The sequence below is a fragment of the Centruroides sculpturatus genome, unplaced genomic scaffold (assembly GCF_000671375.1).
Source record: "Centruroides sculpturatus isolate CEXI.00-Female unplaced genomic scaffold, Cexi_2.0 scaffold429, whole genome shotgun sequence".
In the NCBI taxonomy this organism is placed as follows: Eukaryota; Metazoa; Arthropoda; class Arachnida; order Scorpiones; family Buthidae; genus Centruroides; species Centruroides sculpturatus.
The window spans coordinates 384,953-412,313 of record NW_019384784.1 but is presented as its reverse complement, the minus strand read 5'-3'; the positions used below and the strand labels follow the sequence as shown (position 1 = coordinate 412,313).

At 30.4% G+C, this 27,361-nt stretch overlaps 1 protein-coding gene across 1 annotated transcript in view; it reads left to right on the top strand.

The window, feature by feature from the left end:
* LOC111629233 overlaps window positions 1-27,042 on the top strand; it is a 78,615-nt gene extending 51,573 nt beyond the window's left edge. The window contains exons 4-5 of the mRNA XM_023373111.1: window positions 26,341-26,635; window positions 26,677-27,042. Of these exons, the coding sequence (XP_023228879.1) occupies window positions 26,341-26,635; window positions 26,677-27,042 (661 nt within the window). The remainder of the gene's footprint in view (window positions 1-26,340; window positions 26,636-26,676) is intronic.
* Window positions 27,043-27,361: the final 319 nt, after the last annotated feature.

The following is a 27,361-nucleotide window of genomic DNA, read 5'->3' as shown; positions in this document are numbered from 1 at the left end:
CCAAAAATATTCTTAGTAGTATTGCTGTGAGATTTGTCTACCAAGAATATTTTTGGATTACAGAGACTAAAATCGTCATATTAACTAATATACAGCAAACCATTTATATATATTTTGAAGTATTAATGGTGTAAATACTGTATATTATTCATCAATTTTTCATAATTTAATATATTATGAATCTTATACAAATTTTAGTACAAAGTCTAATTACATTCTTGGCTATTATACAAGTATATAACTTAAGGAAAGTATGCGATCGTTTAAAATATAATTCCCCAGGATTTTTTAAAATTTTGGATTCAAGGGACCTTAAACCGTCGATAAATAAATAAAAATCTTCTGTATGTACTGATGTTAGTGCGGGGGCACGATTTTGTTCACCCACTTTGAAGCTTAAATCCCGAGACTTTTGGGGAAAATTTCTGAAAGTTTGCAGGGAGATCTGAATATTAGGGGGAGTAATGCTATTAAATTTTGGTGGTTAAAGGTCGAGGGAGTGGGAAGATAGACGGAGGTCATATGTCATATCTGGAAATTAAAACTTTACTAGTTATCAGCATTTACATTTTTTTTTTTTTTTTTTATAAAATCTCACTTTTATCCTAAAAATTAAGCTTTTCGTCATTTTATAATAATTAATAATAGGCCTATATAAAGTTTGTAACGATCACTTGGCACAATTCACTTCTTTATTTCAATTTTGTTGACATTTTTTTTTTTTTCATTTGGGGATCATCACTTCCCTATACAGGGATCATAACACCCCGCACCGCTGTTGCACAACGGGGTTGAAAAAATCCTTTATTCTTAACTATCAATAAACACAATGATTAAACAAAATTACAAAAATAAAATAAAATGAAAACAAACTACTGGACAACTCGTCCAGGACTATTTACAATTGAATAGTTTTACTCTTAAAAATCTTTCTAAAGAAAATCTGAATCTCTTTAAAAGTCTGTTCATTTCGAATAAGGTTATAAATACTACAAGGCCAACCTAGCCCCTCAGCCAGCGCAATCATTTCTAATAAGTGTCTCTGATGTTGCCATTTAATACACTCAAAAATTATGTGTTGCAAATTTTGTTGACAATAGACAAATACAACAGACACGACACGGTTTCAAAACATGGAAGAATATATAAAGTTTTTAAAATAAAATATCGTAACAGATGGCGCCACATATCATTTAAATTTTTTTCTGAGAAAGTTACGTAACTTCTTGCTGGATTATTTTACATCTGACTTGTTGATCAGACGCGAACCCGCTACTGATAAATGTACAGTACCAGTGTTCAACGATACTATCTGCGCGGCCATTGGTAGGCCAAAAAGAAAGGAAATAAGTTAAACCACTCACATTCACTAAGACGTAACCTGTGTTGCTTTCTCTAAATAAAAAAAAAATCCATACAATGGTATCTTGCACTGTGTCTGTAAGATAGATTAATTTGTAATTGATATACGTTAATTGATTATATAATTGATATAATTTATATTGTCTATACCAGGGGTGGCCAACCTGCGGCTCTTTGAATGATTATTTGTGGCTCTCGATAAATGTACCCGAGTTCCCTTTTCATCTTTGTGTTATTATATTTTAAAAAATTATTATTGTTCCGTATGTTTCAAAATGTCTTTTAAATTACTAACAACAAACATGAAAGATTAAATGCAACGTTGTAACAAATTTCATTTCCGTCCAAGTTAAGAATGATATGACTCATGGAAAACTGCGCGAACGAACATAAACAGTGGCGTAATCGTCCATTATCGACCGACTCCAGACCGATTTTGAATTTGTAAACTGTCATTGCAATGGACAGCTGACATTGTGCTCTGGAAGAAACAATTTGTATCACTCTTGCTACGGATATAATTTGAATTCTGGAATTTTTTGCATACCTTTTTAATACGTATTTAATTGCGGCTCGCGAAAAATTTCAAATTTTGAAAAATGGCTCGGACTATCAAGAAGCTTGGCCACCCCTGGTCTATACATTTGGAGTCATACAGACCCATGGTATCTTTCATGTTACATAATGTATAAACTGAGTTTTACATTGTTTGTTAGAATAAGACTAGAAATAGACATTTATTTCTCATGTGACTCATTAGTGAAACTAATTTTATTTTTACTTTAATATAATAAAACAATTAAAGTCAATATTATTACACGATTCTTTCACTTATCGAATGGATCCATATATTAATAAATATTGTTAGATAAGCATTACTAAAGAATATCTTACGAAATTTGAAGAATATCACAATGATATTAAAACAGATAATCAAATTCTAGCAAATAGGTCTATAGCACAATCAGTAAAAGAAATTATGTGATTAAGAAGTCACCCGTGTCTTATAAATAAAGACAACAAGACAAGTAGTCAATGCAACAAAAGAATTAACTATGTTTGCAGTAATCTGTACACGAGAAAATAACGCTGATAGCGGAGATAACGAAGTATTAGGGGAAGTTTATAGATTATGATTAAATGGATGAAATGTTTTTATGGTCAATGAGGACAGAAGTAAATGTATACAAAAGATGTACTGGCATATAGCTTTATGTACTAGAATATTGATAAGAACACTAGTGTTATCGTAAGCGTGGGAAGAGAAAGACGAGTAATCAAGGAATTGTGAAAATAAACAAATATATTTTTCTTATTATTATTTCAATACATTAAATAAAAACATGTTAAAACTATTAAATGAATTCTACAATTTTTACAATTTTCTATCATGTAATAACTTTATCATACTCAATTAACAAACAGGTTTCAATATTATAAATGTGGTAAAATAAGTAAAGACAGGTGAAATAAAAAGTCTTGTTGAAGGTTTAGTTTAAGGTTTAAAGAATTCAATCCCAATAATATTCTTATGAACCGATTAATTCGTAAATATATTGTTAGTTTTACAGAGATATAAATGAAATAGCAGATTACCCGGGCAAAAGTAACAACAACAAAGATTAAGATTATTAGATTATTTCGTACTTCTAACCCTTTCATTAGATTATATTATAGTGTTTAATTTATAAAACTATAAAGGTTATCTTAAGTAAGGGTTTGTCACACGAAGTGACCAATCTAACATATTTTAAAAATTCTTTATATTGTGTACAGTAGAAAAATAAAGAATTTTTAAAATGAATTAGATTGTTCACTCGGTATGGTAAACCTTTTATAAGATTTGTACTTATGCCTTTGTACTTATATAAATCATTGGCCTCTTTGTGCTCTCTGAGCGATAAGGGGCCTAAAACCACAAAAAACTTATATAAATCAAATACAGTAAGACCCCGCTTAACGCTGCTTCCTTAACGCAGATTTAATATAACGCAGTCTTGATGCCTAAAAAAAAAACGCTCAAAATTTACGCTGATTCAAATTAACACGGTATTTCATTGATTCGTATATAATACGATTTTTCCCAAACACGAATCAATCAGCAAAAGGTGGCAATTCGTCGCAGGGCTGTACTTTCCTGAAATCTGTGTTTGTTTTGTGCAATTTTGGAAAAAAATATAACATCATGGATGCCATAGGAAATAGAGACTTAGCTTGGCAAGAATTAACTGATAAATGCGCTAACGGAGTGTGGAAGAAGTTAATTAAAACAAAAACCATGAAAAGAGTTTGATTTTCAGCCTACCATTGTAATGTTTATCGCCTTAATCAGACGATACGAAATGGTACAGTTTCGTTGCTCAAGTAGACCCCAATTGAAAATATATCTTAAACTTTTTCAGATATCATATTTTTTCCTAATGTTAACTTTAAGAAATTGTACCATTCACAGGCAAATATCAAATGATATTCTGCCAACAAATAAAATTTCGCGAAAACTAAACCAAATATTTAAACTCGACACCCTCGAAAACAACTTAAAACATACAGTCGACCCCCCTATAAGATAGAGATACGTTCCATTCTTTAGGAACCCGATTTCTTACGAATCCTTCCAATCACAACCCGACACGTGTCAAGTTTACGGACTACGGCTGTTTGAAAGATTTTCTTCCATAAAATTAATCGATTCTAGACTAATCCGACTCAACATTTCCAAAATACGTATATATTTTTTGGGAATAATCCGTATAAACTACGCTATAAACAAAAAATTGTAGGATTACTTACCGAGTGTCACCATTCGACATTGCCATTGCTCAACATTGTTTTCGTCGCGGAACAGCTCAGCAAAGAGCGGCCGATTTCTAACAACTTATTTTTCTGTGAAAACTTCGTTGAACTTCGGAGACATCATTAATATAAATAATTTTAATCGCCGTTGAATAAGAAATGTTTCTTTCACAAGAAATGTATAAAATTACAGTACTGTATTAGACTTACGGTACCTAATTTACATACTGACAGACGATAGTTAGCGTAAAAATCTCCGTAGCGTGGCGCCACGCTAGACGGCGGAAATTATATATTTAATTATAACAAAGTTACAATAAGTTAATATATAATTATATATACAGTACCTAATTTATATATAATTAATATATAATTATATGTACAGTACCTAATTTATATATAATTTATATAATACTGTCCAGACGATAGAAATCTCTCTGTAGTTGGCGCTATGGACGGCGGGAAAGTAGTTCGGCTGCCCGATAACGTTTGAGGTAATTATAGGGAATTTTTACTATTTTTTACGGATACCGGTCACAATTTTTTCGTAGTTTTATAGGAATCGTAATTATAGGGACCGTAATTATAGGCGGGTCGACTGTATTTTGTTCATGCTGATAACCTTGTATTGTGTAATTTTCCTATTCAAATGCCACATACCGATGGTCCGATAGAAAGAAGATACTGTTACGAGAGTTTGAAGTTAATTCGACCAAAAGTAATTGTTGACCTCCTTCTGGAAGACAGGATGGTCAAAGACTTCTAATTAATATCGATCTACTATTAATATTTGAAAAGTGATCCGTATTAGACTGGTTGTGTTGGCCCTGCATGATGTCAAAGTTGCAAACCTCAACGTCCGAAAGACTTGTTTAATTAATTTAAATAAAAAAAACCTTATAAAAATCAGAGGATAATTGCCTTCATGTGATAACAAGTAAAACGACGAAGCCATTTTTGGGACGAGACTAAGTCTCGGAGAGTGCAAGCAACGCATGCGCAAATCTCGCACTCGCGCCTGTTTATAGAAACAGTATCAGCGTTTCGTATTTTTTTTAACCCGGTTCTCGGATCTCTGTGTCAGGGTAGAATCATGTAAGAACATGATTCCGGCCTTTCTATTTTGAAACTAGTAACGGTCGCCGTCGAGGAAAGACGGTTAAGGAAGCGACCGTGGGATTTTGAATGCGTGGCCACTGATTGGTCCTCAGATCATCACACCACCAGTCATTCAATATCTTTATTATATATATATTTTATATTATATATAATTCCGGTGTCAAAGACCTTCACAGTTTTTTGATTTCCCACCTTTTATGAATGTAATTTTCGGGTTTAAAAAATATTTAAGAAGAATCTTGAAGAAATGCTATCCGTTTTCGATTCCCGGAGATTCGCCTCCATCTTCTCGAATTTCATTCCTTAAATTCGTAGAAAAAAAAATGGAAGAAAAAAAAAACGTTTTTCATGATTCCCATTAACTTAAAAATATATTTTTCTTTATCTTTGAAGAATTATAAATAATTTTTTGCAGTTTTTTCTGTGCTGGGGGGTCTAATTTCGCCGGTGATACTAATGGAGATCGAGCGTACTGTTGTATACAGTACTTAGTCGCTGCCTACTGTTGGTTCTTATTTATTTATTTTTTAAATAAATTTTACTTCTTATTTCTTTATTTTATACGTTATAAACGTTATAAAATATGTTTTTAATAAAATACATAAGTTTTCGCGTACGTTAAACGTCTAGAAACGTAATAGATCCTTCACGTATAGTGTGGACGGTGAATTTAATTATTTCGAATTTAAGGATTTATTTATGGAAAATTTACATGTTATTTCTTTATTTTTAACTTTAAAACGTTATAAAATAGTATTTTATTAAAATATATAAAGTTTTTTTTATACGTTAAACGCTTATAAATAATGAATTTTGCTTCTAGAAACGGAGGTAGAAGAATTTTAATTAGATGGAATTTGAGGTACATTTATATAAAAATTCATTTTATAATCGATATTAAAATANTTTAATTTTAAAAACATAAGTTTCATTTCAATTCAATTACAATATAAATTTTAAAAATTATATTTTTACAGATTTCACATTAACAATTTGATAAAATGGATGAAATAATTTTATATAATCGTGTTATAATATCAAAAATAGGAAGACAAGACGTTTGGTATATCAATAAACATTCAATATGGTTAGTAAAAAATATTTATGTATGAAATCTTTTTGTTATTTTCTTATTAAATATAAAATAATACTAATCCTAATTTTTATTTATGTAAATTACAGAATGCGATGCTGGAGCTACAGTTATTTAGACATCGAACTTCTTCGGTGTCAAAGATCAGATAGTATTTAAAAAATTGTTATTGCCACAAATATTATAAAAAGCATTGTTCTCTTTGGGATATTTAATAAATAAGTAACAAATATAATTTAAATAATTATTATATCGAACTGTTTCCGTATTCTACTTTGTCTTATTGTTAAAATCTTATTTTAAGTTGTTGTGTTTTAATTTACTTAGATATTAGAACAAATTGTAAAAATTATTAATGCAAATTAACGAGAGATTTTTAATCTGAAATTATTATTGCTGATCATTTGATCTGAAATTATTATTATTGCAAATTAATTTATAATAACTAGAAAGAATATATTAAACTTTGTCTTATTGTTAAAATAAAATTAATTTAATTAAGATTTGTGATCGAAAAATTAATTTTGTGATCTGAAATAATTCCATTCAACAAATGTTTATTTGCAATTTTAAAAATTGTTTGTAATTTTAATTTATTCGATAGTAATTTATTCAAAAAATTAATGTTGTGATCAAGATTTCACTTGAAAAATTAATTTACTTAAACTTTCTCTTATTGTTAAAATAAAATTAAGTTAATTCAAATTTATAAAAACATTTAAAAATTAATACAGCCTTATTGTTACAAGATATTTTATGAAAACTAAAATGAAATAAATTGAAAATATTTCTAAATATTTATTATCTTAATTTATTCGAGAGATTTTTGATTTTTAATTCAAATTTAATAATTAATACAGCTTTAATGTTAAAATAAAATTAATATTTGGGATCGAAAAATTAATTTTGTGATCTGAAATAATTCCATTCAACAAATTTTTGTTTGTAATTTTAATTTAATCGACATCTGAAATTAATTTTGTGATCAGTGCTACTCAAATCAGTACTACTCCAAGGAAAAAGTTAATTAATTTGATAAAGAAATATAATCTTAAATTTTGGAAAGAACAGTAAGAGATAAAAGGATGAGTGCTGTACACTTATATCCTTTCAGAGTAGTTCGGTAATTGATTATATAATTGACTCGGAATACTTAGTGTAAGAAGTAAATAAATTAGAAATTCTAAAATTAGATTACTCAGACTATTTTCCATTAGTATTATATCTTCAAGAGCAGGAGGAGTTAAAAATAGTAGATAATAAGTTTAAATTAAAATATCCGTACAAGTTTAACTTCCAACAATTCGTAAAAAATATAATTTATTTATTGCTTCGTTTTAGGAAGATAATTAAGGAACTTTCTTGGATACATGTCTTATAGCGTTCAAAAGAGCAAAAAAAAACCTAAGAAAGAATGGTTCGATATTTTAGCAAAAATCAACCTTAGATAGATTTAGAGAAGAATGTGATGATTAGGATTTCTTCAACGGGATCCCGGTATCCCGGCTGTTTTTAATCTGGGAAATAACCTGGAAATCCTTCTCATCCCAGGAAATCACGCAAATTTCTTAAAAATTCACTTTTTTTCTTATGTTGTGTTAAAGTTGAAAAAATTTTGCAAATATAAGTTATAATTAACTCATAAACCGTCAGAATACATTTGTATTTATTAATTTTAAGCTTGCTTATTAGTTTTTTAAATTTGTGCTTATTATCTCATGTCACAGATTACACTGGACAACAACAAAAAATGTTTTTGGATTTGTTTTTATTTCATGAGTGAAATCTTACTAATTTTGGGGATGAGAAAATTGAATATAACAAAGAAAAATTTTTATTAGCTCTAGTTTCTGTGGTATACAATAGGTGATTTTAACAGCATAAGAGAAAACGATACATTTTAATTACATATGTTAACAACATTGAAAATGCTTTTGAATTTTTTTTTAAATTATAGTAACATTCTAAGAGTTCTAAATGAATAGTTCGGTTGAAGAGAATCATGTGGTGACTTCATGAGATCGTTTTCTTTTGGCTTGCCTCTTGTGAGTGAGTTCTGGTGCATCCCTACACATAGACCAGCAGTAATCCGCAAGCATTGCTTCATTCCAATGGCCCTGGTATCTTTGTTCCAATACAGAAATATCATGGTGGAATCTTTCTCCGTGTTCATCACTGACAGCTTTACAACTAGGAGGGAAAAAGTCTATGTGGGAATGGAGAAAATGGATTTTGAGGGACATGTTGCACCTGAGTTGATATTTTTCCAGAAGTATTGTCACCAACTGAGTGTAGTTATCTTTTGTTGCCTAAGAATCCACGAATAATTTCCTTTAAGGCTTCCCAAACTTCCTTTTCTTTTCCCTCCAAAACTTGGTCAAACACGGGATCCATTACAAGTTTTTGAATTTGTGGTCCAACAAAAATATCTTCCTTAACCTTTGCATCACTCAATCTAGGAAATTTGACTCTTAAGCACTTAAATGCCTATCCTTTCTGGTTCATACCTTTGACAAAAGTTTTCATTAAATCCAGATTGATATGAAGGAATTTCCGAAGAAGGTAGAATGGAAGGAATGGAAGATTGAAGACTTTTGGGTACATGAGAGGCTCGGCAATTATATTTTTCTCGGTAGAGTCAAGATTTCTTGCAGGCCAGTTCGCTTGAATGTAATGTGATTTCCTATCCTTACTGTCCCACACACATAAAAAGCAACAGTATTTAGTGTACCCCAGTTGCATTCCTAAGAGTACAGTGATGACTTTTAGATCACCACATATTTTCCACTTGTGCTCAGCATAATTGATTGAGTCAAGGAGCGCTGTCATGTTTGCATAAATATATATTCTATAATAGAATGTAGTTTCATTATATGCTGATTTTACAGGAATAATGCCAACGAAAATTTGAAATAATTGAAGATACACTATTTTGTAATGAAACATTTTTTTACAAATTTTACTATAAAACCTTTCTCATATATTTTGTATTATTTAGATTACGTCAATCATTATAAATTATAATTTAAAATGAATGAAAGTTTTAAATCTTTCGCGGACCGTATTTTAGCTCTTGTAAACCACTGGTTGTCCACTGACCACTGGTTGGGAATCGCTGCTCCAAAGCAAGAGCTAATCGGTCATTTTTATAGTGATTTTTGAATTCAGCAGATGAAAATACATTAGAATATGCTAATTTTGAGCCCGAAACAAAATCATTGTTGTCCAGTGTTATCAGTAATCAATGCGTAGCCTATTTGTGACAGGCTTCTGAAAATTCTTTGTCTCTAATATCTGGAATAATTGTGCTTATGCTGTCTTAATTTTTCACCATGCCCAGTAGCGTCGATAACTGCATTATGCCAGGTTATGCAAATTGAGCAGGATACAAACAATATGACGTTTTTCTTCATAGTCCTGAGAATTAAAGCCAAACGAACTGCCGAATTATCGGGCTGAAAGCTCGATGTCGCTATTAAAGCAGCCGAAGTAGACAAATCAAGAATACTAGACGGCAAAAGAACTGTAAAGCATCTCGAAAACGAACTAGAAATCTTCCAGGCTACAAGTGAAAAAACATGTAACATTCGTCTTCTTTTAAATGCAATAAAGACGATTCTACCCACATCAATTGAATCGAAAAAGGCATTCTCTGTAGCAGAACTTTTCTTTACTAAAATAAGAACAAGATTGAGTGATCGCAGTATTGACCATCTTTGCTTTTTAAAATCTCATAAAAATTTACAATACGTTGTATTATGTTTTATTTAAAAAACGAAAATTAACTTCTAAGTTAGAAGTTTGATCTAAGTTCATGTTTTCTTTAAATTTTAAACTCAATTCAAAAGGTATTTGTTGTAAGCAGTTTACAAGAAACTTTAATAAATTTTTCTATTCGTGAAAATTTCTACGTTATTCAAAGGTATTTTTTATACATATTTTACACAGCATTATCAATATTATTATTTTAGAGGTTGCAGGACGTATTAAACAAAACTAATACATGTTTATTTACACAAAGGATTATATATTTCTGCCTATAGTCGCGAGTCATTTTAGGACAATAGTGGCGAGTCTTTGAAACCGCACGAGAGACAGTTTACAATTGACCGCAAGTTGATAAATACCTGGAGTTGATGGTGTTCCAAAGGTGATCTGATGCTCGTTGACTAGGAGGAGGTGGCTTCGTTCAGGATTGTTTAGGAAAGTTCTGAATCATAGACAGTTCGTCTTCGAAAGGCGTAGTTGTCAATGATGAAGTATTCGTAGGTAAAGTAGATGAAGTGTCCGTTTGTGTTGGATCGTCACTAACACGACTAAGCGATTGAAAGAACGGGCGACAACTTTTTCAATATATTAAAGCAGCAAAAGTAATTTTGAGACGTCAAAAAGACGCAGGAAAAGTGTCACTTCCGACGCTGAGAAAGTGTACGAAAACTCTCTCAAGTCAGAAAGTTGACATATACTAGCTGCAGATGAAGTCATCTTGGAGTTGTTTCTTTCTTTGTTGGAAGCCATCTCCGTTTGATTTGTATTCCCATTCTTTTATAACTTTCGTTTTTTCAATAAATTTTCTCTATTAAGTCAGAGTTCTCACACTATCTATACAATTATTAATTTTAGCAAATATATTTTTATTATAAATATGCCTTTTAAAAAATAGCATGAGACAGAAATAGCATTAGTTATATTGAGCGCAGTAATAAAAGTGCAATTTCATAGAAAAAGAATAATTGTTTTTTTTGTTTTTGTTTTTTATAGATTTGATAAAGGCACCTCACAAAAGTTCTACTGTTAGCTTCAAATGAAATTTCTTTTCAAAATATAATAAATAAATTAGTAGAATATTGTTATTTGAATATATTGAAGATAAATCTAAAGTTTTGATTTTTTAAACATGAGAAAAATTGCCGAAAAAAATTAAATAATAAATAATAATGATAATAATTTATATATAGAAAATATAAAATTGAAATTCTTAACAAAATTAATTTGTAAGAGTAACTGTTACCTCAGGTTTATCTTCCAAAAACAATTTGATGAAACATTAATTAAAGCAAAAACTCAATTTAAGTTACTACACTCGATTGTGGTTGTATACCTCACCTATGTTGTTTGAATTTTGTAGAACAAATTATAAATATTGCAACTCCCGTTTATTAGTAAATTATAGCAAGTGTAAACAACAATGAACACTAAGGCATGAAACAGTGTTAAGATTAAGTTCTTGGCATTAAAGAAAGTTTTTTATTGTTTTATTATCAGTATGATAATAAAGAAATAAAAAATTTCCTGTGATATGATTGATTATAGTAACAAATTAAAAAGTAAAAAACTGGTATACAAAAACTAAAAATTTTTTGCAAGCTTACAGTATTAATCGAATAATATTTAAATTAGAAAATATAGAATAAAAACAGGCAATTATGGTATTGGTAAATAAAGAAGTAAGAAATTAATTACTAATTGATGAGAATCTTGATACACAGATACACGAAAGCTCAAGACCAAAACATGCAAATGAAGAATATTCACAATAGTAATGGAAAAAGTGTTTAAAAACAATCTAAATGAGAACAGAAATCAAGAAATGAAAATTGAACTGGCATACTCTACAACTGTGAGGAAAACAAAAAAAGAAAATAAACACAACTATAAAAAAAGACAAAAGGACTATTCCGCTGGTTTTTTACTAGACCTGCATAGTATTGTATTGGTACTAACCTAGATTTAATTTATAATCCTAATAATAATTTGTAATAATTGTATTTCTAAGGTAATGTTGGCAATAGTCACCATAGACTCTGTTTTTTGTATGTTATGCAATTGAAAAGGGTCAGAAAGGCCGAAATGCATTTTGCAGAGGTCAGGTAAATACGAAGAGTTCATTATACTCATCGTATTTACTTCACGTATAATAAGCCTGTTCATTAATCCTAAATAACTATGTTTTTGTAATTAAGTAATACAGACAAAAGCTTTTTAATATATTGCTGTACTGTCTTCGATGTCTTCTTGTTGGTTCCTTTTATCGTTATTCATTCTACGTAACAAATATTACATCTATTTTTAAATACTAATAATTGCTAACAGGCATTAAACTCTCAATCTTTTGATAAACATTAAATTAATTGACGAAATTAAATTCCTCAAATAATTTGCTATTTATTAATTTCAATCTAATTAAATATTCAATTAAAATTGTAATTTGACAGGAAAAAAATAACGATGAGTGACATTTTGTGCAACGATGAATGGGTGAAAGTGATAGCGAATTATCTTTAAAAAATGAGTTAAGAGTAACTAATTATAAAAATAAATCAATTAGAAAGTATATATTTCAAGTAGAATAATTTTAATTTTATCGATTATATACACTAAAACTTGTGCAATAATATACAACATTTATTGGCATTAATGAATTCAGAGAATTTAGGTTATGATTAATTTTATATTGTGTTATATTAAAATATAAAAACAAAATTAGATGAATATATAATTAACTTTCAAATATTTATCACTTTTCTTACATCAATAAATAAATCAACCGATTAACCACGGGTAAAAATTTATTAGATATTTGTTTGATAGAATGTAACTAAATTTTAATAATTACTTTCACAAATCGCAGTAACATTTTAAATGTCTCTCATTAATTCTTCTCTCTAATATGGCATTAGAAAATGACAAACGTTATTTAATCCTACAAGATATTCTTTACTCATTAGACTTTATCGTAATTAATATGCAAGAAAATTATTTTTAATTGATTTTTTTATATATGTACAAAATCTGTAACTAATTACCTAAACATAAATTTATGAAAACAGATTTAATGTTGCATTATTTACATGTATTATATAAGTCTACCTATTATGATAAAATAAGAATTTCGACCTAAAGTAAAACAATACGAAGCCGAATCTGATCATAAATATACTTTTTACGTATATGCATAGAGGTTTATTAAAATTATAATATCAATATATAATATTGTATTACAGAAAAACAAGTTTAAATACTGTAATCAGAGCCGTAACTAGGCAGGTGCAACAGGTGCACCCGCACAGGGCCCACTTGGAAGGGGGGCCCAAACTGCTGTTCACAAGAAATTATATTTTTAAATTTTAAATTTTTCCGCCTCTCTACAGCGCGGTTTGGCGATTACATTTCGCCTTACTTAGACTAGCTGTCTGCTCATCGGTGTTCCCAACCGTTACGACTTTTAGAGTGACGTATTGAGGTAGCGGAGACCTCAGACAAATCAGCCAAAAGTAGCGACTTTTGATATTTTTTAATTTATTTTTTGAGAAATTTAAATTTATGTTTATAGTTTTCAAATTTACAGATTTTTCTCTACTTTACGGGCTTTCTGGCAACTACAAATATTATTACGATATACAAAACTGTATTTCTAGATTTTTATACGGTGTGCAGAACTAGAAATCTGTAAAGGTACCATTTTGTAATAAAAATAAATCTGTTCGAGGAATTTTTAAAATTACTAAATTGAAAACGGTAACTCCCGAATAAAATCTTAGTCTCGAGGTTGTAAAAGGCGTGCAGAAATTCTGACATCATTTTTTGCTTTATAGTGGTACGCATATGGTTTGCATACTGAACGGCGGATTAAGCGGTAAGTGAACTATGCGGGCACATAGGGCCCGGAAGGGGCTCCCGCAGTCTTTAAAATGCTACTGTAAAAAGGGATNTTAAAAATTATTTTTTTATTTTGTACAAACGAAATAAATATATTGAAAAATATAAAAACAATAAAAAATTATACATCAGAAGTTAATTTAGTATCAAAAACGTAAAATATTTGAGTAGCCGAAGACATAGCCAAAGATTACAGCGCCACAGCAGGGCGAAAATTTAAATTTGTCGACTGGAATTCCTTCGGATAACTGACGTTTCGGATAACCGACTTTCGGACGCTCTACTGTAATTTTATTATTTTCTTTTAAATTTAATTTTTTTTTCACTTTTCAAGAAAGAAAAAAATGCTTATCCTTTTATTTAATTTAGAATAAATTCTTACGGTTAGCATTGAAATATATTAATTTCATATATTACAATACAAAATTGTTGAATAGAATGAAGTTAGAATTGTTTCGACCATTCAATGTTAATTAATAATTAGGAACGACCGCAAGGACTCTGGATCAGCAGCTCCGGAGATCATGGATCGATCCAGGCGAAACGTCCCAAAAATTTTCATGGAAGATCTGTTCTTATGTTTGGCCCCGTTGCTCTAATTGTAGGCTTGGCCGAACCCACAATGGATATGATTTTAAAAAGCCCTCTTAATACCCATAGGGTGCGGAGAGTCAGTAACGAGAACAAATGGCAATAAAATGTGTTGGAATGTAATAACTTAAGTATATTTAAAAACTGATTTTTAAGATTAAATTGAACAAGTAACTTCATTGCTAGAAGCAGAACAGCAGACGAGAACTTTTGATTCTAAACATTTTTTAAACCAAAGAAACGAATAATTTTATTTGAATAATTATTAATGTCATTACTTTAATACAAAGTTTTCCGCAGGAATGTACATAATGTTGAAGAGAATAATATGCATTATACATTTTTATCATCTAGGCCTACTCATTAGCAAATTTAATGGGAAACAATAATTATATCAATTTTGCATTCAGTACAGTTTTTAGTTAATTGTTCGGGATGTCAACAAATATGAATAAGTAATGAATTAATGTTTGAAGGAGATCTTATAAATTTCTGTTGTATTGTGTTCACCCATTACACGCTACGCATATATAAAGCTTGGACCGTCGCCTGTGGGTGATATGTTAAACAAATTGTTACGAATATAAACATGATACTTCAGTGGCGTTTCGAAAGTCATACCATAAAAGAGATATAAAACGAAAATAATAAGAATAAAAATGGAAAAAAATAGCAAAGAATTAATTATAAATGTGACAAGCAATTATTTATTATGACATCTTCACAAAGTCGAGATGCAATTTTTAATTATCTTTTAATTTTAAAAATTCACGTTTCTACTCGTATATAGTTAATCAGAGACTACGGCCCTAAGCTTTACATTTCGGGTCTAGATGAAAATCTAGACCAGATATAAAAAACTTAGGGCCTCGTTAATCTCCATTCTCGAGATTAACGAGGGACAGGACAGACAAACGGACTACAGTGAGAATATATAGATCTGCAATTTAAAAATTGCAACCCGATAATTAAGTGTTATTGTTCATTGCCCTAATTTTCCCTTCTTGGAACTTATTCCCAATTTCTCAACCTTCCAACGGTTACCAATCCATCGCTTATATAGTGTTGTATTAATACTTGATTTATAATATCATATTTTTAAAATTTAATTGTTTGATATAAGAAAATTCATTGGATAAAAGAAGAAAATAATAACATCATATAAGTTCAAGGGTTCATCAATTTTCTCTTTCTAATATTAGTTACTGAAAATACGAAATGGATTTTCTATTACTTCAATCGCTTTCTATTTCAGGTATGTAATGCGATATCATCTTGGTTGCACCTGATACGAGTTACAATAAAAATGCTCTTTACGGAGGACGTGTCATAAATATATAAATAAATAAAAATATGCTGTAAAATATACAAGGTGTTCGGAAAGTCACTATGCACTTTTCTAATCATATTTTCGCTTTATTTCGAAACACTTGTGGCCCCACGTTCACCAGATCTAAATCCACCAGAATTTTATCCATGGGGAGCAGCAAAATTTGCAGTGTATCGAGATCGTCAGCGCATGCTGGATGGCTCGATAACAGCATTCATTCGATCTATTTCAAGCGAGCAACTGATAGCAGTGTTTATGAACAAAAGAAGGATCCGAGCCTATATTGATACTTAACTGGGGTCACATTGTTTATAATTGTCATTCATATTTACCTCATACATTGTATATTGAAACATGTCTATTAATAAGTATATAAGTGCACAGCAACTTTCCAAACACCCTATATTTTATTTCATATTACATGAGTTTATCTACAAGGTGTATCAGTACAGAGGTTACAAACTTTCAGGAGAGATAGGTGTACTCTATCTCTCCNTATAAATTTGAAGAGTATGATATTTCTTATTTGGGTTTAAAGCAGCGGTTTCCAACCGGGGGTACCTGCTTGGGTTTTGGGATACGCAAAAAAGCTAATAATGGAGGATGTACTATAAGAGTATTTGAATTCTAAGTTGATACCTTTGTCGACGTCACTGCACTCGATGATAAGTTTTAAATAAAAATTAAATAATAAATTAATTAAATAAATTAATAAAAAAATTAATAAAGTTCATTTTGAAAAATAATCAATTACAATGCAAATACTGTACAAAGAAATTTTCAGTTGTGTTATAATATCACAAAAATATATTAACCGCGATTCACATTGTTCAGTATATCAGCCTACTCATTTCGTAACAATTAGTTTCGCCACTGGAAAATTTTTGAAAGAAGCAATAAAATATTAATATTGTAACGGACACTTGGTACTGTACATGTGCTTGATCGAGTGGCCAGTAGCGCGAAGCTATTGTTCGTGGGAATATGACTAAACGCCCGTAAGGCAGAAGACCCCTAACCACGGCAACAGAAGTCGTTGCGAGAGTAATCCTGCGCGGTACGAGAGGAACCGCAGGCTCAGACACTTTGTGATTTGGTCACTTGTTGTTAGGACGTCGGCGAGTGCGAGAAGCAAAAAGAACGAACGTATACCCCAGAATAAATTTGAACCTTGGGGTACGGACTCATCACTTTGAACTTGTGCCTGGCTAAGATTCCCGTTAGCCGTAACAAATACACTTATGAATTTAGTAATTCTAACTAAAGTTAATAAGTAATAAAATAGCATTAAAACTATTTATGTAAATAAACACTTATTAATACAAACACAGAAGACAACACGATAATGACTGAGACGAGTAAACTACAAATAATAATTAATTGAAAAGTTAGTTTCTTTAGAAAATTCTTAAATTCTAAAACAAAATGCGGAAAACATATTACTGGTAAATATATAAATGTAAATATTTATTTTAAAGAAGAATATCAAGAAAAAGAGACAAATTAAAGTGAGATATATAAAAATCTGTAAATAACAGACATATAATTAGGTAAATTATTAAAGCTTTGAACGAAAAAAAAATTAATAATTCAATATCAGAAATGAAAAAAATTCGGGGTAATTTGTGTATGTATGGATGCCAGTGTGTGGGGGGCACGATTTGTTTACCTTTTTTGAAGCTTAATAACTCCTGTGCATTTTTATCGAAAATTTCTGAAATTGTGCAGGGAGGTTTGTTTATTAGGGGGTTGATGCTATTAAGTTTCAGTGATTAAATGTCGAAGGATGGAGTGATAATGGGAGTCGTGCGTATCTCCAGTAGGATCACACTTAATGATGATTTTACTCGTTATCATTTACACTTTTTTAAATAAAACCTATCCCTAACTTCAAAATTAAGGTTTTTGTCTTTTTTTAATAGTTAAAAATATAAAAATTTTCAAAATGAAAATGTGATAATAGATCGCGCCACCATAATTTTGAATGTTGCCAATAATAGGTGTGGCCAAGACCTTAGGTTACCGAAAAAGCGCAATTCTGGGAATGGTTAGGAAGTATGAAGCGAACATCAGGAAAGGGTCTTTTAAAAATGCTCCCACTGGAATCGTAAAATTTACATATAACGAAGGTATGAATAGTGTTATGAAAGAGATTGTTCGCAGAAAAGGTTCGAGGATGCTTATAAAAATGGCCCCTAATTTATACAAAATTCTCAAGAATGTTAAGGATTATATAATGTCGGAAGAGAAAGCAGGGGCTTATAAAATTCCTTATGAGAATATGCAATTAGGCGTTAAAAAAGACTATATTGGAGTAACCACCAGGAGTTTAGGTCTTAGAATCAAGGAACATAGTTATAACATCAGAAAGGAGTCTAATGCAACAATTTTATCCCAAATGGCACAAGCACCAGGATCTGTAGTCAAATGGAATGAGGCAGCCATCATAAAACCTTTATCTTCTCCATCTTTGGCGTTGACAGCGGAAAAGTTGCAGATTTATAGGAGTAAAATACAAGAAGGCTGTTTAAATGCGAGGGATGCAGAAAGTCTTCCCTCTGCATGGAAGTTTATAGTTAAGAAGTTTAATAAGAGCTCTAACCAGTGAAAATAGTAGTTTTATTGGATGTGTTAGTAATCGTATTCTCAATACTTCAATGTAAATTTTTACATTTTTATATTTTTTGTTTTATGTTACTCTGTTGGTTATTTAATACTTTAATTTTATTTTTATTTTATCTTATTTCGATGCTTATTTAATTTTTAATTTTGAATTTTGTATTCCATTGATGGAATCCTTTAATTCAAATATGTTCTAAACCTGAAAATGGCCTGTGAATCAGATTGAAAACGTTTGTTTGAAATAAATTATATTTCTCGGCAACAATAAGGTGTTAGTTATATGCATATAGCATCGTTTAATTTTTCTACAGTATACATGTATTGCATTTAATTTTATGAACAAATAAAGTATTTAGATGTAGTAGGTTGTTTTTATTTCTTGATTTTGATTTGGAGAAATATGTTATGTATGTCAAATAGTCAAGTTATGTTAAAAACTATAATATATAATTTGCAATGGCGTGGTTAAGAATAAAGAAAAGTATGCGAATATATAACTTCCACTTGAATGAAATGTTTCCTCCATGTGTAGACTTTCCTCAAGTCTACACATGAAAGTTTTTGTTTTACTATGTGGTTTTAAGAAAAACTTCAAATACTTTTCCGGAATAGAACCTCAATATAAAATGTCTTTCGATAAAATTTATATCCTTAGAAACTTCAGAAATGTGTGCGAATGTGAATTTTTTAAAAAGTAGACTACTTGTAACTTAATTATTTAAATATTTCATCTCCCTTTATTCAGTTGAAAATCTATGAAAATTTGAAGTTGCCATACGAAAAAATGATTTAAGGTTATCAAAGTATGATTCGCAAAAGCGCGAGTTGGCCAAAAATCGAAGTCCTCCAGTATTGTCTGATATGTTTACACATCGCATACACACGTGGCTTTATATCAGGTAGATGCCACAATCGAAATTGTCCCCTTCCATAAATTGAAAATTACGCAAAATTGTATTTTTATAATTGTAAATATTTGTAAGTTTTGTGATTTTGCAAAATTGTAAAAGTCGAGGTGGTCAGATAAGGAGATGGTCAAGAGAGAAGACCCTCTCCTTCTTGACTTTCAACCACTAAAATTTAATCAGCGGAGTAGCGTGGGTGTCAGCCGCCCGGACGGAGGAGTTTTCGCCGTCCCGTTATTTAGATATCTCAATTTAAAAGATTAAAATTCAGTTTTGTCACAGAACAAGCAATGAAAAATTCGGTGGTAGTGCTGCGACCTGTTTAAAATAGCTCTATTGGATATTAGTGGTGTACATGAACGTGAATGAATCGTGCACGCAAAAAAAGAAAAAGGTCAACAGGTTACGCAGGATTTCCTCCCGGGATGAATTTACTAGTTCACCCGGACAGTGAGCCGATTCCCGGACTGTCCGGATAATAACACTATCGTAGGCGCGACGCAACTATAGAATAGAATGGTTTAAATTTTTACGAGATATCATTATTTATTGTGAAATTTTGCCGCCTTCCTAAAAAGTGCCGCCCCTGCCGCCCCACTACGCTACGCCACAGAATTTAATTGTATTAATGCTCCACGTAAAGAAGTAATCATGCATGTTTCAAAATTTTTAGTTCATGAAACCCTGAGATTTAATGCAAAATAAATGCCCCCACATAATTTTATGAGATTTTACATTATTTGCACCATTATTTGCAAGTATTAAAACGTCTAGAAATAGAAGAAAGAACTAAGGGTTCAAAATTTGACCGATTAACATCTCTTCCATGTGCTATATTTTATAACATCCATGAAAAAAAAATGAATGTATATTTTAAGTGTTATTTAACACCCTTATTTTTTTATAATTGTTTATAAATCTTAGGCTATTTATTTCCGATAACTAGACTATGAGAAAAATCTGAAAAATAGAGGAATGCAATAATAGAAATACGTGATAGAATTGACAAATCTCCTTTTGACTGCTAGATGTGAAGCATTCAACAGCACAACAAAGGCTATAAGGTGTGTGTGAAATATTTATATAACAAAGATAAGAATAGAAAATAGATGTGAAAAAAATATCTCATTTTATTCGTAAACAAGTGTAACATTTTTAAAAATAATTCTTTTATAACAGTGTCTCTCAACTTTTCATGAATATACAACATAATTTTAAAAATTAACTTAAAAAATCGACTGCTGATCTAAAATGAGGACACATTTTAACAGAATAATTTGAGAATTTTAATATTTTATAGGATTATAGGAGTAAAATACAAGAAGGCTGTTTAAATGCGAGGGATGCAGAAAGTCTTCCCTCTGCATGGAAGTTTATAGTTAAGAAGTTTAATAAGAGCTCTAACCAGTGAAAATAGTAGTTTTATTGGATGTGTTAGTAATCGTATTCTCAATACTTCAATGTAAATTTTTACATTTTTATATTTTTTGTTTTATGTTACTCTGTTGGTTATTTAATACTTTAATTTTATTTTTATTTTATCTTATTTCGATGCTTATTTAATTTTTAATTTTGAATTTTGTATTCCATTGATGGAATCCTTTAATTCAAATATGTTCTAAACCTNTCCATTTTCATGAACGTTTACAATCGTTCTATAATCGAACCAATATGCAATAACAAATTCGAATTTAAAACGGTTCGAACATTTTTAAAATTGAAATAGATAAAAATATTTATAACAATGTCTGAAATGTTATTAACTTAATACACCTAAGTACTCAATGAAGACTAAACGTAGTTGAAAACAAAAAATCGCATCTAAAATAGTACGGTAGAAGCCGTTCTTCCGGTTAAGTCTTAATCCTCTCCCTCTCCCCTCCGCCTAGGAATTTCGAAAAATCCCTTCTTAGTGCGCGTTTTCATGACGTACCCTAACTTTGTACCAAATTTCATCTCTTTAGGTACAGCGGTTTTGCTCTGGGCGATGATGAATCAGTCAGTCAGTCATTCAGTCAATCAGTCAGGACAAGTAATTTTATATATTTAGATTAATGATTTAGATAAAGAATGGGGTAAGTGGTGGAAAAATGGACCAGTTACAACAAATTAATTTATTCTAAAAGACTATTCTAAAAGACTAACAGAGAAAATTAAATTAAGATACTTTTTTACAGTGCAATTAACCTGTAACTGACAGACCATAATTCCAAAACAACTAGGTTTATTGGGAGTGATGATAATGATATTTAAAAATATTTTCAAACCATTTATTTCAATCCAAGTGTAAGGGTAAAGTGGATCATACTCAATTTCTGTGTAGAGTGAAGTAGACCTCGTTTTTATAATTATGATAATGGAATTAATTAAACACACTAAAAAACAAGCGCACTAAATTAAAGTAAGAGGGCTATTTTTTCAACCTCCGACGGTTCATAAAAAAAGACAAGTGTAAAGAACAAAATGAATTTATTACCAAAAGTTAGGTACAAACATGGTTACTTTTTGACATAATTACCGTGAAGATTGAGGCATTTGTCATATCTGTGGACGAGCTTTTCCATCCTCTTGTCATAGAATGTTGCCGCCAGTGAGTTGAGATGGCCTTAACAACGTTGTTTTGAAGATCGTCATTAGTCTCAAAACTTTGCCCTGCTAGCCACAATTTCAGTTCAGGAAAGAGGTGGAAGTCTTCACACATTAAAAAGTTTCAAGCCAGGTGGAAATCTGAAAGATGGAAGTGTTCACCACCTTTAAACACCCAGCGTATAGCCCCGATTTAGCGCCGAGCGACTTCCACCTCTTACCTGAATTGAAAAAGTGGCTAGGAGGGCAGAGATTCGCAACTAACGACGATCTCCAAAACAACGTTAGGGCCCATCTCAAGTCATTGGTGGCAACATTTTATGACAAGGGGATGGAAAAGCTCGTCCACAGATATGACAAATACCTCAATCTTCACGGTGATAATGTAGAAAAGCAACCATGTTTGTACCTAACTTTTGGTAATAAATTCATTTTGTTGATTACACTTTTTTCTCTTGTTCACTTTTGGTAATAAATTCACTTTTGTTGATTCGTCTTTTTTTATGGATCATCGGAAAAGTTAAAAAAAACTGTCTTTGTAGCTCAAGATAGAATATTCAAGAGTCTTTCTATAATTTTTTAAAGGATGTGAATAAAAAAAAGGCTCTCTTCATTCTCACAAAAAAAGAACCAGGAATGAAAATAACAGACCTGTTTCTTGCTGCTATTTTGTAACTAAGCAGTGTTAGGATTCTGCTTCCACTGACATGCCGCAAAGAATTTACTTTGGTTTTATTATTGCAGAAATTTCATAGGGCCAGTGAGCCTTCTACGGAGTCAAGAACCCCGATTCCTGTCTAGTTACACATACACAATGCCTGGCAGGATCCCATTGTAGGTTATGCTTTGTCCATAATTGACGTAATTTCAGACTTATCTACATATATATAGGCCTAATCAAGATGGGTTGATGATAATTGTAGAGAACACGATCTGGCATCCAAACCAGGTTGAAGTTAATAGGCTTGGGGATCTCTACAATTACAATGCTATTATTTACTTCTAAAAAATCCTGAAGAAGAGAAAAAAAGCAATCGACATTTGACAGATTCTTTAACCCCCACAAACGGAAAAAACACGACTAATAAAAATGCAAGACTGTGTATATTTGTATTTTTATTATTACACATAAATAAACGCAGTAAGAAAGTATATATATATATATTTNAGTGTATATATATATATATATATATATATTTTTTTTATTTTTTGGAGTTCCAGAACAAATTAATCAAATTCCCATAATAACCTATGTTAAATCGATAATCTGTTAACGTACAATTCTGATAGCGAACAAACTGTTGGAACGGATTATGTAAGTTAACCGATCACCCACTGTATTAATTTTAATTAATTCAAAGTATAGTAAAATATGAAAATAATCGCACAATATGTAATTATATTTTAGAAAATACAAAGGAAGCGGTGCTTCCACAGCTTCCATGGACGGCACGGTACTGGTTAACATTATTTAAAAGATATATCGAATATTTTTCGAGTTTTTACTTTTTAAAATGCTTTAATGCATTTTAAAAAGTAAATAAATAAAAGAAGAAAACTATAACTAACTTTTGAGTGTGAGATACGGAGAAGCGAGAAAATACATAAGGGAATAGTTCAATTTAGATACTCATAAAATTTCAAAAATTTTCTATCTTAAAGTATTGAGAAACTGTCTCAACAGTTTATAGAATAAGTTACGACAACGACCGAATTTATCTCTTTTGTCAAACTTATGAAGTTTCTTTAAAGAATATTTTCTCCAGGGAGACTCATCTAAAGAATTAAATCGATCGATGTGATGACCGAAGATATATGAAAAGTTATCCTTGTTTCTACAAAAGAAAAGAAAGACTTCAGAAATTAAATCGTTATTATAATATTCATCACTTGCTATGCATATTGTGTTATATAATATTATTGTTTGTTTATTCGATAAGCGGATTACTAAGTTGTGATATAAAGATCTGTTACTAGTCTTTTGTGTCGTAAAATTTCTCCCGAATACACCTTTTTTAATCAGGAAGTATAACGTGGACAATATCAAATTTAAAATTATAAAATTTACAGTGTTCCACGGAAATCTTGTGAATACTAATTAATTGATGCTTTGTCAGTGTACAAATAAAAGGAAACATTAACTTACAGTATGAGAAAAATTGTTAATAATAGTGAAATGCTCATTGCGTCACTGTATAAATTAGCAGGGCATAAACATGCCAACGTTTATCGTTTCTAGAGACTATTTTGAAATGTATTTGATAATTCACTACAATTGAACGACACACGACTCTAGAGTGTTTGAGATGTTTGTGTATGCTATAAATAAATAATTAAAATATTAAACGTTTTTATTTAACTTGCTTTGTATTTTCTCAAATCTTGCAACTCAAATCTCATCTACTTCTAATTAAGTTAGAAGACTGAAAATGCATTTTAATGATGTTTTAGGTAGTGGCCCCACTCACACAATTCTCCAAACTCTGAAACGCGATAAATATAATCAATTGTAGAATTTGTGATGTGTCTGTGTTTAAATGCATTGAAGTGACTGTATATAGTGGGGATGGGGGCCACCTGAATCTCAATAAACACGACCAATAAAAGCATTTTTAGAACTTTTTAAAATTTCTTAAATAAAGTGGAATAATTGAAGATTTTTAATTCTAATTAATTATTAGTACTGAAACTTTTTTCCTAGTTTTAATCTACTTTCATTGAATTAATTTGCATTTTAAAGCACGATATTAGCTTTTCTCTTAAGTAAAATTTTTATTATAAATTTAACTTTGTTAATGAATTATTTAATTATTCTCGCTTGAAGTACAATTCAGACTTAACTCAAAATCAAAATTGTCGTCAAAAGTTTATTTTTTTTTATTAATAAAAGAAATTTCACATTTCATTGAAGCTCTTTATATTACATATTGATAATAATAGCAACTATAAATCTCTCAACTTTTCTAAATCACTGACATTCTATTACTATTCAACGACATAGACTTACAATGGCATCTATGAAAATGAAACTGTATACAATTCTGGTTCCATATGGTAAGTTTCTACTCTTGAATGCAACTACACAAATCATTCTCGACGATTCTCTTTCTAAAGTTAATATAAATCTGCTCTTAATCGGTAAACCGCACAAATTGAAATATTGGAATTGTTTAATCTTCGTTTAAAAATTCCACATATCAATGCGAACCAAGATGAGCCTATGGAAGAGTATAAATCACGTAGACATAACCAATTGTTGTCCTGAAACAGCTCGCATATGAGGAACTAATTAAGGGCAAACTGAAGCTTCAGCCTACCTTTCTGTAGAGACCTGGAATCGAATTAGGGAAAGGAACTCCAAGAATTTTTATACGCAGTTTTTGTTAGGACTCGCCTATTACTAGAGACCTCCTCATAACCTAACTCTTAATGGGCATGAAAGAAAAAGGCTACCTTTAATGCCCTTAAGGCGAAAACAGCAAAAGTCAGAAAAAGAAATATAAAATTAGACAGTTAAACGTAAAGTTTTTGTAATGCAATATTAATATTTCATTTTTTTCAGATTTTTAAAGCTTGGATAAGCAACAAAACGAGAAATCCTTAAGGAAGGTTCTGCAAAACTGTCACATTCATTTACCAAAACATGGCTTCTAGAAGAAAATTGCTAGAAAACAGACAATACCAAGTATTCAATTAACTTATTGTTAGTTTATAATAAACCAGTATATTTTGTTCGCTGGTAAAAATGAGCAAACAAATCGTTTTAATTTTATACATATTTTTTCAATTATCGAACTTTAAAACTCTTATAAATTAGGGTTCAAGCGTTTACACTTGTTTGGGAACGTTATGCAGTTACAAATAATCCATTTGATAGCATTTATCTATGAATATTAATATTAATTAGCATAATATTTAACAATGTTGAATAACTACTTTATTTATTTATTTTATGAATGTGTTCTTACGAGTTTCTTTTGAAATTCAGTTATTTTATTTTAAATTATATCACATAATAGTCATGATGGGAGTTTTCGTGACAACTGTGAGAATAACATTGTTCAGTTATGTAAACTGCTTCATAATTTGAACATAGCAACATTATCATTTGATCTAAAGAGTGCAAATTAAACTAATTGTTCTAAAATCACTACACTTTTTAGCTTTTGCTTTCTTTTGATACCTATATCAAAGAAAGCAAAAGCTAAAAAGTGTAGTGATTTTAGAACAATTATTTTAATTTCACATGCCTCAAAAATCCTTCTTAAAATCATTAACAGAAGACTCTACAACAAGGCTGAAACATTTCTATGTGAAGAACAATTTGGATTCAGAAAAGGAAAAGGAACAAGGGATGCCATTGGCCTCTTGAGAACAATCTGTGAAAGAAACATTTGCTTTATTGACATGGAAAAGGCTTTTGATATGGTTAACTGGACAAAGCTAATGGAAATCTTAAGAAAAATAGGAACAGATTGGAAAGATAGAAGACTCATTGCTTCACTTTATATGAATCAATCTGCCATTATCCGAACAAAAACTGGAGAAAGCAAACCATGCAGTATTGGAAAAGGAGTAAGGCACTTTCACCTACTCTTTTTAACATTTATCTTGAGGAATTAATGAATGAAGCCATAAGTGAGGACAGTCTCGGAATTAAAATTGGAGGCCAATTAATACAAAGTATTAGGTTTGCAGATGATATTGCTTTACTTGCACCAAATGAACAAACTCTACAATGTTTGGTAACAAAACTCAACAAAACTTGCAAAAAATTTAGAATGAAAGTTAACACAGCTAAATCAAAAGTGATGAAAGTTGGAAGGCTAATTAGCAAAGATTTGAAAATCCTAATTGATGAAAACAAAATAGAGCAAGTTCAACATTTTAGGTATCTTGACAGCATTAATCAGGGAGATGGCAGATGTGAAAAAGAAATCAAAGAACGAATCAGGGCTGGAAAAATGGCTTTTTATAATTAAGAAGAAGAACCTTCTTATTGGAAAAATGAATCAAACACTTAAAAAGAAATGAATAAAATGCTTTTCCTGGAAAAAATACTTAAAACTGAAAAAAACGAAAGAAATGCGTTAATTTTGATTAAAAAGCTTCATTTAGTTTCCTTTGTCTCGCCTTTCTGTGAAATTTAACACCGATGAGTCATTATTTACACATCTGGATGACCTTGAGAACAGCTGGTGTCGTATTTCCCGAAACATTCTCATAGACGTCTCGGGAGGAAAAGGGTTTAAAGTAGAATGACTAGGAACTAAACGTATATTTTTAAATATTTTTAAAAAA